General features: G+C 34.7%; 1 protein-coding gene across 7 annotated transcripts in view; it reads right to left on the reverse strand.

Annotated features, from left to right (window-relative positions):
- The window catches only part of Smr (Smrter), a 149,405-nt gene that overhangs the window by 90,488 nt on the left and 40,459 nt on the right, over positions 1-18,458 (reverse strand). For 3 of the 7 annotated variants that reach the window (XM_068350876.1, XM_068350879.1, XM_068350874.1), the window contains exon 1: positions 67-489. The exons of the other annotated variants lie outside the window; for them this stretch is intronic. In XM_068350876.1, the coding sequence (XP_068206977.1) occupies positions 67-179 (113 nt within the window). In that variant the 5' untranslated portion in view covers positions 180-489. Of the gene's footprint in view, positions 1-66; positions 490-18,458 lie in introns of those variants that run through there. 7 annotated transcript variants of the gene reach the window in all.

An 18,458-nucleotide genomic window follows, 5' to 3' on the forward strand; every position in this document is an offset into this window, starting at 1 on the left:
GGCTTGACCTAAGCTATGCTTATGCTAGAGAAAAAGATACTTTTAAGGGCGTTTGAAACACTTTACCTTGATGTGGGCGGCGGATGGGCTGGCTGCGGTCCTGGGGGCGGCTGTCGGCCCCCAGGATACAATATCTGAGGGGCATGAGCCCCTATTCCTGCCAGCTTAACGCTATCCATACGGTTTTAATTAGGATTTTGAGAAGCCGTGGTACACCTGAGTGTGGGTTCCGACGATGACGGCGACTTCATTGGGTCGGGTTTAGGGGGGTGGATTGTAAGGGGGCACAGGGGGGAGGAGGTTTCAACACTATGCCCAAAACAGCGACACTTCTCTTAGGGCAACACCACCTACACTCCACTCTTCACTTGCACTGCAAAATGACGAAATTTCGGCCGATAGGAGACACCGATCTACGTAAAAACGACCCGACGCTGCTCAGGAGCCTCTTCTGTCGACGACCAGCAGCGGGTAAGTCCACTTTCCTCGTAGGGGAGACGGGCACACACACTGCTGTGGGCTGTTGCCACCTCTCCGCGCACTCAACCCAACCCCCCGATCTGGCATCGCCGCGCTACTCGCCCTCTTTCTTTTCTCTTTCTATTCGTCTAATATCCTTCTTAGGTCATTATTTGGAATATTTTTGTAATACCATAGACCTATTCGATCGTCCAGATGTCACTCACTAACTCAAGGAGAGGTAACGTATTTCGGCCCCATAGATAAACGTCTCCGAGAAACGTCTGGGTCGGCTTTCAGCGACAAATCTATAAATGAAGCCTTAGGTGAGAAATAATGAAAATATATTTGACAATTTATATTCGGTGTTTTGTTTAGACAATACGCCTCTTTACCAAACAAATGAAAATTGACATACAATGAGCATTTTAGTGGTGGAGATAAACACCATCTTCTAAGACTGGTTTGCGGAACACATCACATAAGGACGAACTGACAAACAGCCACATTGATATAAATGGTGATAAATTCTTAAAATATATTTCAAACAATTTTTCACCGTGATAGAAATTTATCTGTTCAGATAAAAAACAGGGCTCAGTATTAATACAAAACAAGTTTCATCATTTCCCACTGCTCACCACACCCAAGTCTTGTGTATTTGTATGTGTAGTGTGCATGTGTGTTTCACTGGGTGTTTACGACGCGATATTTATATGTTTACTTTACATCAGTGCAAAAATAACATTTGCACATACACAAAGGCGATAGACTTCCCGGTTTCGAAAACCTGTTTCTTCGAAACCCCAGCAGTTTTTCCTATTTGTTCATGTCGAAAGAATGAAGTGCAGAAATCTTCACTTGGACCAAAAAAAATTATTTTCTATTTCAACTCATATGTGTTCTCTCTCTCTCTCTCTCTCTCTCTCTCTCTCTCTCCGTTGGTAAAGGATTAAATGGGATGCAATATATTTGAGTGTGACGTTGTAAGTAAAACAGTTATTGGATTACAAGACAGCATGGAATAAAGTTCTCTCTCTCTCTCTCTCTCTCTCTCTCTCTTTATATATATATATATATATATGTGTGTGTGTGTGTGTGTGTGATAATTTCATCTCAAACACATATTTCCATTTTTTCAAATAAACCACAAATACCTTTTCAACTGTCTTTTTTCTCTCTCTCTCTTCACACACACACACACACACACACATATATATATATATATATATATAATGTATGTGTATGTATGTATGTATGTATGTAACATGTCTTATCTACCTTCAAATCCCAGTCTCAACCCGATCTTCATTTATGGTACTCCCCCCACCGGATCTCCCGCACACACTTCATTGTCAGTCACTTTTACAATCCCTGCTGCCAGGTAGGACTAATACCTCAATATTCCCGTTATTTCGACCATTCATTTCGTCTCCATTATCTATTGGTCATCTAAAAGTCCTGTCCTCCCAGAGCTACGGAAGCCTCGTCTAGAGATCGGGATTAATTTTGTTCTTTAAACTGATGGACGATGTTCACGTTTGCTAAGTAACACCAGTGGCCGAGTTGACTGTGCTAAAGACTAGCAAAATCATGAGGATGATATCACGTACGTACACACACACACACACACACACATATATATATATATATATAGGGGCTAGCGTTCGATCCCAAGTATGAGGTAGAAATTTATTTCTATTTGAACACGATGTTATGTTGATATTTATCCATATATATATATATATATATACACTGTAAATATGAATGTGTGTAATTGAAAGATGAATAAGGCCGTGACTATTGTGCTGTATTTCTCTGAATGCCACCGGTTCTAGAACTGACTTTATATATATATATATATATATATATTAACAGCAGAACTATAGCTCTAATTGGAAGAGCAGAATGCTACAGGTCCAGTGCGGAAATGAAATATAAATATCGAATAAACTATACCTGAAAAATAATAAGAAAATAAAATATATAAAAAAAAAACAGTAACAACGTTATATATGAGCTATGAAACGAGACGTATGTCAACCTGATAAAAAAAGAAGACAAAAATTCGCTTTAATTTTAAATATCTGGACAAATAATTACTCGCCCACACACACACACACACACACACATATATATATATATATATATAATATCTTATGTGTATATAAAATACATTTATTGCATTGTTCATATTTTCATATATACAGTATGCATATGTAGGCTTTTACAACACACACACACACACACACATATATATATATATATATATATGTGTGTGTGTGTGTGTGTGTATACTCACAATCGGAAAATATACTCATGGTGCTTTTAAAATTCATTATTTTTAATACCTTGGGGTGGCTAAGATGAAGACTAAGCCAGCAGTCACTACCACGTTTTTCTCAATTACTGAATACATACATCCTTTATCTAGGAGACAAACATATTATTAATTTAGAAATTCTATGCAAAACATAAAAAATAAACAACCAAAAACCTTCTAAATTTATCTGTAAACACAGAAATAATGTCTTAAACTGCAGCAATATCCAAATGAAAATACCCTGGTTGTTGTTACATACTAAGACAGGCCTCTAATCATTCCATCTACTGTAAACCGTAGAACTGTGTACAAGGTCTTGTTTGGTTTAGGGATATTTCATAGACTAACAATCACAATTGCGTCAAGGAAGGAGTTGGCTAACAACAATACGGCCAGGGTCCAGCTTGTGTCACCACTTTGCCAATCTTTGAATAAATCTGCGACCGTGCTTAAAATGTGTTTGTTTGCTGTGTGTATTACTCTGCACACAGATACACACATGTGACGTGCGAGATCGCGTGTATGTGTGTGTATGTTTCTGAGTCGTTACACACACAGAGCGACCAACATTTCGTTGTGCCAGAACAGGTAGATCGATAGATATAAATATATCTTTAAGAATCAATAGCATTCGTCCTGACGCAAGAAAGGAATGGCTGTTATTTATGTATTGGCTGGGTAGCGGATAAGTTGCTGCTTCCCCCCCCCCCCCCACCATACCTCCCTTCCCCCAAACATTTCCCCTCCTCAAGACCCACCCACTTCTTTCCCCACACCCCCAATCCTGTTCTCCCTCGCCGTCATCTCCTCCCCCCTTCTTAATCCTTACCCTCCAGCCCCCTATCCCTTACCATCTCACTCCCGACCCCGTCCCTTACTTCCTCCCTCCACCCCTACATCCCTTACCAGACATTTGGTCGTAAAGGAAAAGTTCTCATTTGGCTATGTTCCGCCAACGGTGGAAGCATGAAGCTGCGTCTCCTAGTCTTTGTGATTTTCTAGGAAAAGTCATCGTCTATCGGTTTTTTCCTTATTGATTTATTATAATCCAGGAACCCAGTTATTAGCCAATAAGGAAGGAATAAAACTAGTCTTGGTGCTTTCTCCCGAAACCAAGGGACTTACTCTTCTTATGGAACTTAGTAATGTGGATTTAAGATAGACCGATTATTTAATGTTCAATGTTACAATTTCCAAATTAGTCTATTATTCTGTAATGGTGTTCAAACCTATCTAGTATTTTATAGTATAACTATAAAATATATTATATCATGCTTACTGCTTAACCGTATCGCGGTGAACATCCCAGATAAATATAGATAAAAATTCATTATAATAAACTGAGCATCCATCCCCTAAAATTTTATCTGTATCTAAGTTGATATTTCAATTACATACTGTGTTTATTATTATTATTATTATTATTATTATTATTATTGTTGTTGTTGTTGTTGTTGTTACAAGCCAAGCTTCAACTCCAGGTGGAAAAGCAAGATGCTATAAGTCCAAGGGCTCGAACAGGGAAAAATAGCCCAGTGAGGAAAGGAAGCTAGGAAATAAAAAACAAGAGAAGTAAAAAACAATCAAAATAAAATATACTTAGAACATTAACAACTTGAAATTGGATATTTCATATAAAAACAAGAAATTAAGTTTGAAACAAGCACTATATAATTTTTATCAAAGGGAATAAGATGAATGATAGCGGAACAAGAGAAGCAAATAAAACAGATACCAGAAATTCGTGGTGAATCAAATATCAGTCTTTCTTATTCTTTTGATGAATAGTTCAAATGTTTTTATTACATGATGAGAACTAAAATATTGTCAATATAAGTCCTTCCTTACTCTTCTAAACTAGGTTGATTTTGTTTGTTTTTAAAAATGTATATCTATAAGACCTTCTAGGAGGACACTCCAAAATCAAACCATTGTTCTCTAGTCTGGGGTAGTGCCATAGCCTCTGTACCATGGTCTTTCACTGTCTTGGATTAGAGTTCTCTTGCTTAATGGTACACTCGGGCACACTATTCTTTTTTCTCTTTCTCTTGTTTTGTTCTAGTTTTTATGGTTTATAGATATTTATTTTAATGCTACTGTTCTGAAAATAATTTCTCCTAGTTTCCTTTCCTCACTGGGCTATTTTCCCTGTTGGGGACCCTGGGATTGTAGCATCCTGCTTTTCAAACTAGGGTTGTAGCTTAGCAATTAATAATAATAATAATATAACCTTGACCGTGGGCTTGCCAGGGTAGACAAAAGTAAACAAATTATTTCTTGGCAGCAAAGGGCAGGATTATTTCAGGTAAACATCGGATTATTATTTTTGAAATAATTGAAGAGCTTGGGTATATTGTGTACTTAATTTATTTTCAGGATGAATTGTGAAAGAAATTGAGATATTTCTGCAAAATTATAACGAATGATTTCAAAAGGTTTTAGAACTAGATTTTATGAGAAATAATTATTATATAAATATAGAATGGATATTACGAGATGAATATGTGACTAGAATTTTTGATATATGAATAAAGTAATGGTTTTAACGTTTAGTTTAAATGTATGCACCCAAAATTATATTTATGAAAGCACTTGAGGAGAAATGTTAGGAAAAATATAAAGAGACAATAGGGGTTAATAAAATTATTCGATAACATTATTAGATATGGAAATATATACTTACGCCTTACAGAATTTATAGTGTAATAATACCTAAAATATATTTTTAATACATAAAGGAAAGTTCATGTAAAAAAAAAAAATTCTTTGCGATTATATAACCATGTACACTTTAAAGAAAGGACATTATAATATGTGCGATATATATATATATATATATACACAGATTACGTATGTGTATGAAATATGTATAAAAATATATAAATGCTTTTGTAAACAGGATATATATATATATATATATTATTATATATATATATATATATGTGTGTGTGTGTGTGTGTGTGTGTGTGTATTTTATTATTACAAACAAGTAATCTTTGTAGCTTCAAATAAGATACGAACCAATGTTCACTGAATCAATCGTACTCTACCGGCTGAATTTCTATGAAACACGCTTGTAAAATACACACATATTATGTATATTTATGAATATTTACATTTTGCGTTCCATTTATTGATGTTGATTTGTATTTGAATTAAAATTTACCCTTTGAATTAACATTTACGCTTACTTTTTTTTCTGATATTTATTAGAATATTTTTAAGGAGAGATATTATTATTGATGTTATTATTATTTGGTAAACAAATAAACTTTGATATATCTGACATATTTCAAGCCTCATTGTCTTTAATAGATATTTCTGTTTCAACGAAGATTTCTCATAAATAGCCCACAATCTTGTACCACAGTACTACCGCTAAAAGATTAGTGTATTTTTTTTTTAATTTGAAACAAAAATCAAAAAATTATTTCACTAAGGTTTAATATATATATATATATATATATATATTATATGTATATATATACATATATAATTTATATATATATATATACATATATATATATATATATGCGTGTGTGTAAATATATATTGAAACGTAGTGAAATAAATTTCGGATTTTTTTAAATTTAAAAAATACACTTTAATCCTTTAGCGGTGGTACTATATATATATATATATATATAGTACCACCGCTAAAGGATTAAAGTGTATTTTTTAAATTTAAAAAAAAATCCGAAATTTATTTCACTGCGTTTTAATATTTACACACACACACACACACATATATATATATATATACACACACACACATATATATATATATATATATAGTACCACCGCTAAAGGATTAAAGTGTATTTTTTTTAATTTAAAAAAAATCCGAAATTTATTTCACTGCGTTTTAATATTTACACACACACACACACACACACATATATATATATATATACACACACATCTATATATATATATATATATGTATATATATATATATATATATGTATATATATATATATATATGTCAATCTATTATCTGTCATCCTCATTATATGTCTTGCTCAATTTTTTTTTTTTTCACATGTTAGAATATCCTCTACTTTAGCTTGTTCTCGAATCCATGTTGCTCTTTGCTTGTCCATAGAGATTGCAAAAGATGCAGAAGGAAGAGAAGACGATTGCCGAACTAAGAAACTTAGCGGGTGTGGACTGGCATGAAAAGACCATAAATAGAAACAAGTGGAAAGACATATCTGAGGCCTTTGTTTTGCAGTGGACTAGTTACGGTTGATGATGATGAAATATATATATATATATATATATAGAGAGAGAGAGAGAGAGAGAGAGAGAGAGAGATCTTAAAATAATAAATCTCAGAGTCAAGGCTAATTTTTTTTTCAATCACAATTTTCAGATCCAAAAGAATGATTTTAATCAAAATAATCAGGTTCAAAACATATTTTACAAAAAGAAAAAAAGTTTGAGATAAAGGAAAAAAAAAGATTCGTTAAGATCAACAACTCGGTGACTCGTGAAAAAGAAAAATAAGCCTTTGAAGTTCTCGACTCGCAAGTATTTTGAAATTCCAGTTATATTCAGCACTTCAGAAAATTGTATAAAAAATCAACTAAGTTTTCATGTAACGAGATATAAACATTATTATATTATTACACTCTGGCACACTATTCTATCCTATTTCTCTTCCTCTTGTTTTTGGTAGTTTTTTATAGTTTACATGAGAGATTTATTTTGATGTTACTCTTCTCAAGATATTCTTGTTTTCCTTGATTCCTTTCCTCAATGGGTTATTTTCCTTGTCGGAGCCCCTGGGCTTATAGCATTCTGCTTCTCCAACTAGGGAGCTTAGTAGGTAATAATAATAATAATAATAATAATAATAATAATAATAATAATAATAATAATAATAATAATAAAAGAGTTGTTGTTGTAGTCATATACAAAAACATTGATTGAAATATTAATCTTACAGATAACAGATATAATGCATATATATATATATATATATAAATTTCTACCTCATACTTGGGATCAAACGCTAGCCCCTTCTAATGAAAGGCTAGCGTTCGATCCCAAGTATGAGGTAGAAATTTATTTCTATTTGAACACGATGTTGTGTTGATATATATATATATATATATATATACTATTTGACTTACCGATTTTGTACTACATAACCCGGCGCTGGGCCCAGGGAGGTCATTCAACACCATGGTGTAACTTGAAGGGTGGGGGGGGGGAGACCCGCAGTTTGCACCGTCAAGTAGAGAGGTTGGATGGCAGGATGGGAGAAAGGAAGTGGGAATGGGCCTATGCGACTAGGCCTATCCTGGCTTCTTCTCAACCTCCCAACCTCCTGCTGTATTCGGCTTTCAAAACCTCTTTTACAACCCCTTTTCTCATCTCTGTAATACCTCTCCACTATCCGATCATATTCTCTTCCAGCCCAATTCAAGTGAACTTGACTTATTTCCTATACAACCTCGTAAGTCTAAAAAAGTGACTCACTTGTGTGATTAAACACCATAGATAAATTTACCGCCAAATCTAACGAATAGTTTTCCATATGAAATGTAATTGAGCTTACCTAATAAAAAAAAAAAGGATTTACACAGACGAACGGTTCGTCGGACGCAGTTCGACATAATAGTGTTTGAAATGATGTTCGAATGGTCCAAAGAAGTCTGTTCTCCTGACTTTAGTGGGCGGGGCTTCATTGTCCACAAACCTTATACATTTGTGGCTGACTCCGCCTCTACGAACCGTTTGACAAGGAGGTTCGAAAACTAGGTTCGTCGAACCGCTTGACCGTGTATACCACGCCTAATTAAGCTTATTTAATTAAAAAAAAAAAAGTTATTACAACCCCATATTATACAGCAAGTATGACAACTCTCTCAAACACCTAAGGAAGGCCAAATTAAACAGATTAATTTACCCTTGAGAGAACATGAAAAGCTTATAATTCCACAGTTGTTAGTGTTAATGATTTTGTTCTTTTTAACCCCATAAAAAGGAAGGGATTCAAATTCGTGCCCTGTAAGTGAGGCTTATACACCTGGTGTCATTAAAACATATTAGTTGGATTAGGAACATACTCCCAGTATGGTAATTTCCATTAGCAAACGTGATCTAATGATAGCATTAATATATTAACATAACACATGACTATACAGTAAAATGTAAATTAATGAGTAGAAGAGAAACTGATATGTTTTATAAATGTAAAAATGAATATGTATTTTCTGACTTCGTGTAAAATGTATGCACATTATTATTATTATTATTATTATTATTATTATTATTATTATTATTATTATTATTATTATTATTATTAAGTTACATATCTAGTTGGAAAAGCAGGATGCTATAAGCCCAAGGGCTCCAACGGGGAAAAATAGTTCAGAAAATAAAATAAGGAAATAAATAAACTATATGAGAAGTAATGAATAATTAAAATAAAAAGAAATAAAGTAATGTATATATTTCATATCTCCTGAAATTACATATATAATCAGGCTACTTATCAATTTAGTGAGATCGGTGTTCCTGTATGGACATGAGTCGGGGTATGACAATGTAACAATATCCATCAGATTTTGTAGATTTGAGAACAAGCGCCCTCAGAAGAATATTGGGAGTTAAATGACAGGACAGGATTAGAAATGAAACTATAACAGATTATTCCAGTGCTATATGTGGATGAGATCATGGTGAGGGGTACATGTTGATTGTTTGAGCATGCTCTTCGCACTCCCCAAAAAATATTAATTCACCAATCTTTAACTGGGCTCCACAAGGCACTGGAAGAGTTGGAAGACGCAGGCCTACATGGCTGAGGACTAAGAAACTTGAAACAGATGATGACGAAGGGAAAAGTATTGATTTAAAAGCTCAAGATAAAGACGACTGGCGAAATCTAACAGAGGCCCTTTGCGTCAATAGGCGTAGGAGATGGTGATGGTGACGATGATATATTTCTGATTAGATATAAAATAGTACTATGCCTAGTTTAATTTAAAGTATAAATTTAGATTACCGAAAGGGGAAAATTAAAAATGGGGAAACTTAATTGAAACCTAAGAGTACGAAAAGCAGATAATTTAGCGTAACCACACCGGCAGTCTAGGGAGAGTATCAGCATACGTTGGACGTTAGCCAGGCATTGCATCATGTTATATATACGTAAAAAAAAGAAAAAATTCTCAGCAAAACGATTCTTAGAAACGAAGGTCTTGACTTACGTCATTAACATAGGTCTAATACCAAATTATGATTTTGAATGTCCTTACTGAGGTTAGATATAGTAGTGGCGGTGTGAAGGTAATAAGCAGCCGTTTCTAAATAGCAGGAAACCATAAAAATATTTTGCCCTGATATAAAATAAAATATTCAACTGTTTTCAGTCAATGCATGAGTAATTTGAAGTTGACTTATTAATTCAAAGATAAATAATTTTTATTTGTTTTTATCTTTTATTTTAAAAATACAATTACATCTTAGCATTTTACATTATATACGTAATTATTTTTAATTAAACATTATTCACATCATAACAATCACAAGTTGATATCTTTGTCTTACCCTACTATACATTCAGATAGCTTCTACATGTTACTAATTCACATTAAATATAAACAATTACAAATGAGAAGAATTGCAGTATTATTACCTAATAATTTTACCTTTAATATCTGAAATCAGTAATTTAAGCTCTTATCTTTCGCAAATATCTAAATTAATTTGCTTTTACACTACAGAAAAATATTTTCAGTCAGGTATTACATTTCAAGTTATAACTTATTTTTTTTCCAATTGTTTGTCCAAAATCATCTCAGCGTATTTACATTTTTTTTCTATTTTATTATATATATTTTTTTGCATTGCCGTTCTAAAGGAAATAAACTTACAAAATTAAACCAACCATGATTTATTTCAAACTAGAACAACAAAGACCGATGTGAGTTAACAAACATTCGCGAATTTCCAAACTAGGATGAGTTTATTTGCCCTCAGGCATTATTTTCAAGTTATCTCTCTCTCTTTCTTTCTCATAACCAGTTTTCTAAGAGCTTTTATATAAGATTCGCGAGCGCGCAATCTCAGAGAGAGAGAGAGAGAGAGAGAGAGAGAGAGAGAGAGAGAGTATATTATCTTAGTAATCGTTTCCCTTTAAATTCTGTTCGTCATGGAATACCTACATTTGTCACTCGTAAACTTCCATCTCTTTCTCTGTTGTTTAATAGTTACCAAGAGAGGCTGCAAATTCTAAAGCACCAAAAAAAAAGTCAAGCTTGAATATGGACTTAAAGATAAAACCCATAACTATCGCTGGTTTGTTTCCCCGTTCATCAAATCCTTTCTGATGATATATTTTAAAGTTGAGATCTTTGACAAGGATAGCCGGCGTTAGACGCAATAATGGATTGCTTGCCGATAAACGAAAGCATAACGGCGGGTTATTTGTTTTCAAAATTAGACCACGGGATTCCGGGAACATTGTTTATCCTCCAAGCAGAGAAAGAAATAAAAAAAAAATATATCTGAGGGGTTCTCCATTCGTTGCTCAATAAAGGTTAGGTTGGGGATTAACCTTTACGGCAGTGGAACACACTCGGCACCACGCCACCACCCGCCTCTCTCTCTCTCTCTCTCTCTCTCTCTCTCTCTGCGCCATCCACGTCGCACCCCGGCCCTTTCTCTATTCATTTACCTCACCCCTTCCTTGAGCACTCCACCCACTTTCCTCATACAGTTTTCTCGGTCTCCCTCCTACGCTTTTACACCCGCGGTACAAAGCCATTATATTGCGTCTTTCACAAGCATTCGGGAACATATGTACGCAGACAGCAAATAATGGTGCGTAAGGCTAATTCCTATCTCACGGAAGGGAAGAGACACGAGGTTTCGTTTTTTCTTACTGCTTATAGTCTAGAAGTTCTTGGATTTCTCAATGTTGCCATGCATTCAATGTTTCTGAATATGAAGCATATACCGTTAAAACTAATCAAAAGATAAAATTTAAAAGAAAAGAATGTTAGACCAGGAAACGAGATATGATAGTCCTCGCTATTATCAGCTTAAAAGTAAATTTTCAAATTGTCTATCATTATGCAAACCGTCAACTCCAGATAAAGAAAGCCAGAAGAGGAGGAGGAGGAGAGAAATTTTAGACCAAGAGCCGGGGGGAAAGAATATTCCCTAATTTGATTAGTCTTAAGTAGACTTTCCCTTTCGTCGATAAGCCGCGACTCACGCCCGAGTGAACGAACTACTCGACGGATTGGTTCAATTTCTTTGAATGAATTAATGGCGGGAATTTAGGCCAAATGACTGTCTGACTTAGACGGGCTGGCGCTGCAGTACCGAGAATTGAGGAACGAGAAACTACAGAGAACCACAGTTCTTTCTACGATGGACTACATGCTCAGTGCAAAGGAAGAGAGGACTCAGGAGATATTATTATTATTATTATTAGCTAAACTACAACCCTAGTTGGTAAAGCAGGATGATATAAACCCAAGGGCTACAACAAGGAAAAATAGCATACAAGGAAAGGAAATAAATTAACTAAATGAGAAGCAATGAACAATTGAAATAATAATAATAATAATAATAATAATAATAATAATAATAATAATGTTTATAGGACAAAAACATATTTACATACAAAATATTTACAAAATAGACTCGGTCCAAGCCCATGTGGAGCAGAGCTCTTCGGGCAATAATACAAATAAAATATCATCAATTAAAAAAAAAAATTATAAAAAGTAAATATTGATATAGATAAACTAAATGTACACATACATATACATAAGTATATACATATGCATACATATACACATACATAAAATACTTTAATAAGACTTCTCGTTAAACTTTCTCATTTTCTTAGCTACCACGATTTTCAAGGTACTTTAGGACAAGTAAAAACATAGAATGTAAGCATGAAGAAATTGAAATGCAAGGTTGACGGACAGAAAGCCTAACAGGGTGAAAGTAGCGAATGATTTCAAGGTTTGGTTCCCTGTAATAACGTCATGCCCTGGTCTTCCTGTGTTAAAGCAGAAAGTCTGAAAGTTATGATCACAGTCTTGGTCTAGGGAAGGGAAAGGGAGGAGGCTGGCTCGGCAGGTCTGTCAGCCTGCGGCAATCTGTAATGCGTTGAACCTCAAGCCTGTATCATTCGAGTTTTTCATATATATATATATATATATATCAAACCTGCATCATTCGAGTCTTTAATGTATATATATATATATATATATGCGTTACTGTCACAAGGATCACCTGACAGTACAAGCCATTAGGAAATAATGAAGTAGTTTAGTACCTAGCGCTTTCGTGCACTTCTTCAGGGTACAATAAATGTATGAAAGCACTAGGAACTAAACTATTTCATTATTTCCCATTGGCTTTAGCTGCACACACACACATACATATATATATATATATATATATGTGTGTGTGTGTGTGTGTGTGTATGAGTGTTTTAGGAAGAACAGAACTTAGGTGATATTTCAAGCTTGTAAAGCTATTGTCATCAATAGCTATCCGTAATGTAACTTTGAGAAAAACTCTAGAAAAACAGTGAATGATACTTGTCAGCTTAGTCCCACTTCCATATTTCAATTTGAAAAAAAAAAAAAGTTCTTTGAGCATAGATTCTTAGATTAAGAGATAATGAGATTAATTTTAGTCATTATGTTAACCAACACGCTCTTATGTTATCTCTGTGAAAGCATATTAAAAAAAAAAAATGAATAAATCCTCACTCTTAGATATTGCATGCCAATTTGTCTGAACATCTTGCTTCTGGCAAGGTTAGCCGACCGAAGGGTAAGTCGTTCTACTGTTTCCTTGAAAAACGGAGACCCTCGCCACATACAAGCTACAGTTACTCTTCACTTAAGAATTTCAAGCCTTTTCAAATCTTCACAAAGACTGGGAAACGATTTATCTTCCTTTACGACTGGGTTCATCACAAAACAAGATGCTTCATGTACAGCTTTCTTCAGGAAAACTTGGGACTGACGCTTTAAAGGCCGATGCAGACTGATCACCGTCCAAGAAGCTTCTCCACCCAAGCTGGGACGACGGAAGGCCGGGGAATGGCTGCTGATGACTCATCAGGTAGACCTATACGCTCCCCCCAAACCGATTTTTAGTCTACAGGGACGGTGAGGTTGCAGACACTGAAGGAACTAACGAGTTTGAATGGTACTCAATCTCTCGACCAGCAAACCGCCAGGTCGGGACGTTTCCAATATATATATATATATATATATATATATATATCTCTTAAGTTGGTAGTGTCTACCAAAACTTTTTCTCAGTCGTTTTCTTTGAAAAGTTGATATTTCAATCTTTATGACTACTTTCGTTTGTCTATTAAAGACTTCCAGAGCTGAAATGGTTTGTTTGAGGCCCTCCATGAGGTCAAACAAAAGATGAATGAAGTGTCTTCTCTGTAGAATCTAACCTTTTCACAATGTTAGATTTGTATTCCATTACCCAAAGGAATAGGGGGTTTGGTATGAACCTCTGGACTCGGCTAACCACCCGAGACACTCAAAATCGTCAGCCAATATAGGCAAGGCCTTGCTAAAGGTCAATACTCTGAAATCAGTGATTCATCTTAATTAGAGGCATAATCTAATCTTGAACTCGCAAAACCGGGAAACTGTTACGGGTCAGGTAGGCTTAAATCTAATCGTATATACAAAGAAAGACTATAAATACTTAAGGAAAATGAATTTGTAAATAGCACTGAAAACAAACATTGTTCTTCATAGCTGTTGGAACAATAAATTCTAATACTGAACTCTAGTTCAATGCCCAAGTTACCAAAGATATTAGAAAAAGTACGACCATGTCAAGATAAGTCTGTATGGTTTTTTTTTTTTTCTTAATAAACAAATGATAAGTATGAAGTTTTATATTAGATATAAAGATAACAAAATATTCAAAATATGAGTTGCATAAATAGAGAGTAAGTGTTTATTTGTATAAAAGCAGTGTGTTCAGTTGTAAAAAGAAAGAAAGAAAAAACAAGTAAGTGTTAAGTTTCATAGAGTAAATTTTGAGTTTTAAAAGTAGAGTAAGCGTTGAATTTTATTGAGTAAATGTTGAGTTGTATAAAGAGTAAGTGTTGAGTTGTATAAAATGAATAAATGTTGATTTGTAAGAATAGAGTAAATGTTGAGTTGTATGTAGAGAGTAAATGGTAAGTTGTATGAAGAGAGTAGGCTAAGTGTTGAGTTGTACAAAGAGAGTAAATGTTGAGTTGTATGAAGAGAGTAAATGTTGAATTGTATAAATAGAGAGTAAGTGTTGAGTTTTATAAGAGTAAGTGTTGAGTTGTATAAAAGCAGAGTCAACGTTGAGTTCATGTATCTTGCACATCGTTAAAACACAAAAGCCTTTTGCGTCTACATCGATTAACTGTCAACTCTGGTGAAGCAGTTTACAAATAGGTTGGATTCTAAAGAAAAAGTTACGTAATCCCTAAATGGATATTCAGCTGAGGAAAAGTCTTGAACTCACGAAAAGAAAATATATGAACTCAAATTACTTTCCTATGAAACATCAGAAACAAAAATAACTTGAGAATTGACTTGAGTCTCTGTGAGATTTTGTGTTGCTTCTCAGTAAGCCTAATTCTACGTAGTAGGTTGGCCAGGGCACCAGCCGCCTGTCGAGATACTACCGCTAGAGAGTTGGGGGGTCCTTTGACTGGCCAGACAGTACTACATTGGATCATTCCGGTTCTTTCCCTTTGCCTACACATACACCGAATAGTGTGGCCTATCTTTACAGATTCTCCTCTGTCCTCATACACCTGACAACACTACCAACAATTCTTCACTCAAGGGGTTCACTACTGCACTGCAATTGTTCAGTGGCTACTTTCCTCTTGGTAAGGGTAGAAGAGACTCTTTAGCTATGGTAAGCAGCTCCTCAAGGAGAAGGACACTCCAAAATCAAACCATTGTTCTCTAGTCTTGGATAGTCCCATAGCCTCTGTACAATGGTCTTCCAGTGTCTTTTGGGTTAGAGTTCTCTTGCTTGAGGGTACACTTGAGCACACTATTCTATCTAATTTCTTTTCCTCTTGTTTTGTTATAGTTTTTAAAGTTCATATAGGAAATATTCAATGTTGTTCCTGATTTTAATATTTTATTTTTCCTTGTTTCCTTACCTCGCTGGGCTATTTTCCCTGTTGGGGCCCCTGGCCTTATAGCATGTTGCTTTTCCAACTAGGGTTGTAGCTTAGCAGATAATAATAATAATAATAATAATAATAATAATAATAATAATAATAATAATAATATTGAAAGAAATATAATTTCCATTCAACTTTTCATTTATAAGTAAAATTTCCCCTTAAGTATTACTTATGATTCCATCTATAACTTATATGAATTGGTTTTAGCCGTTTTACCGCCCATAATACCTTTGATCTTTTCGTACCCTGAGAACTGAGACGCTCGTTAACTCCCAAGGTTAGTTTTCTTAGGTTTATTCTTCCGATAGATAACTAACGGGTAACGAATACCGCTAATTGGGATAACAAGCGGGGCATGGAAATTAGAAGAAAGATAAATTGAGAGAAGAATTTTTTGTGAATAACGAGAAATGAAAAACACTTTCTATATGGTTCAAAGACAAATGTTTTTGAGATAGGTTATAGTCACATTCCTTTAACAATATTGATCTTACACATGCACCGATAAACACACATTATATATATATATATATATATACATATATATATATATATATATGTATATATATATATATATATATGTGTGTGTGTGTGTGTGTGTGTATATACATACATACATATATATATATATATATATGTATATATATATATATATATATCAACAGCCGTTACTAGTCCACTGTAGAACAAAGGCCTCAGACGAGATCTTCCACTCGCCAGTTTATACACACGAATTTTCTTAGTACGTCAATCCATAGAAAGAATAATGATGGAAATAACACCAAGAGCCAGAAATAGAGCAACATGGATACGATATCAAACAGAAGTAGGTGATACTCTAACAACATGTACAGAAAAGAAATGACCATGGGCAGGACATGCAATGATAACAGCAGATAGTAGATGGGCGTTAAGAATAACATAGCTACTTTCCCTGTTGGAGACCTTGGGCTTGTAGAATTCTGCTTTTCCAAGATAGACGTAGATTAGCTAATAATAATAATAATAATAATAATACACACATATATACTGTATATACATATAGTATATAAAAACAACAGCCAATGCAGCCATTTTTAGCCAAATGCAGGACAAAGGCCTCTGCCATGTCCTTAATCATGTCCCGGGTTGGTGATGAGGGGAGATTTTCGTCTAAGCGTTTACAGCAAACCATCCTAGTACGGGTGGTCCTGACTAGTACATATTTGCGATCATGGCTATACACAAATCCCTTCATCACGTTAAGGTCTCTATACTAAAAAAGGGATATATATATATATATATATATATATAAATATATATATATATATATATATATGTGTGTGTGTGTGTGTGTGTGTATTTTTTGAGTTCATGAGTGCCCAGCCGCTTCGTTGATTAAAAAATAAAATCACAATTTTGGAAAATGGGAAAAGCGATACAGGAAAAAAAAATATCCTAAAAATATATTCATAAAGTATTGATAGATAATTTCCTTTTCCTCCTCCCGCTATTATGGCCTCTCTCCCGACCGTTATAAATATCATTAATTTCCAACTTGTTTCATTAAAGTTCGCTTTAATAAAATTGGACTCAGAGAGAGAGAGAGAGAGAGAGAGAGAGAGAGAGAGATAAGATTCCAAATTTCGTATTAAGAAAGAAGAGATAAATGTGAATATGAGGGCTTGTTTGTTCCGAATTTAGGGAAGCTCTGCCAGAAATAATCCGTAATGTATCGCCTATAAATTCCACATGTTTTCATTCATTCTCCCTCATTTCCATTCATACCGAACGAATTCTCGCTGGCATTCGAAGTGTTCCAGAATTTCTCGTCGGAGATCAGATGAGTTTAAAGCTGCAGGCTGACGTACACAAGGCGTCGTCTTTTCAGTTTTAACCCCCCCCCTCTTCTAACCCCCTCTATCCCCAACTCAACTCCTTTCCATTTCCTCGTCTGCTCATCTCTTCTGGGGGGAAATGCAAGACACGTGAAAAGGGAAAGGTTTTCCCAAAATCTTGGGGCTTTTTTTCCCCCATGGTCTTTCTCCAAAGCAGGAGTGTCGACTTTAAATCAATCAATCAATTTTCGGACTAAAGAAGTACGAGGTCGTAAGTTAGTATCAGCCTAAGAAAGTATGAGGTCGTAAGCTAATATAGGCCTAAAAAAGTACGAGGTCGTAAGCTAATATCGGCCTAAGAAAGTACGAAGTCGTAAGCTAGTATCGGCCTGAGAAAATACGAAGTCGTAAGCTAGTATCGGCCTAAGAAAATATGAAATCGTAGGCTAGTGTCGGCCAAATAAAGTACGAGGTCGTAAGCTAGTATCGGCCTAAGAAAAAACGAGGTCGTAAGCTAGTATCAGCCTAAGAAAATACGAGGTCGTAAGCTAATATCGGCCTTAGAAAGTACGAGGTCGTATGGTAGTATCGGCCTAAGAAAGTATGATGTCTTAATAATCTTGGTTTTAATCTAGTATCGGCCTGGAGA

Source organism: Palaemon carinicauda, chromosome 27 (assembly GCF_036898095.1).
Source record: "Palaemon carinicauda isolate YSFRI2023 chromosome 27, ASM3689809v2, whole genome shotgun sequence".
Lineage (NCBI taxonomy): Eukaryota > Metazoa > Arthropoda > Malacostraca > Decapoda > Palaemonidae > Palaemon > Palaemon carinicauda.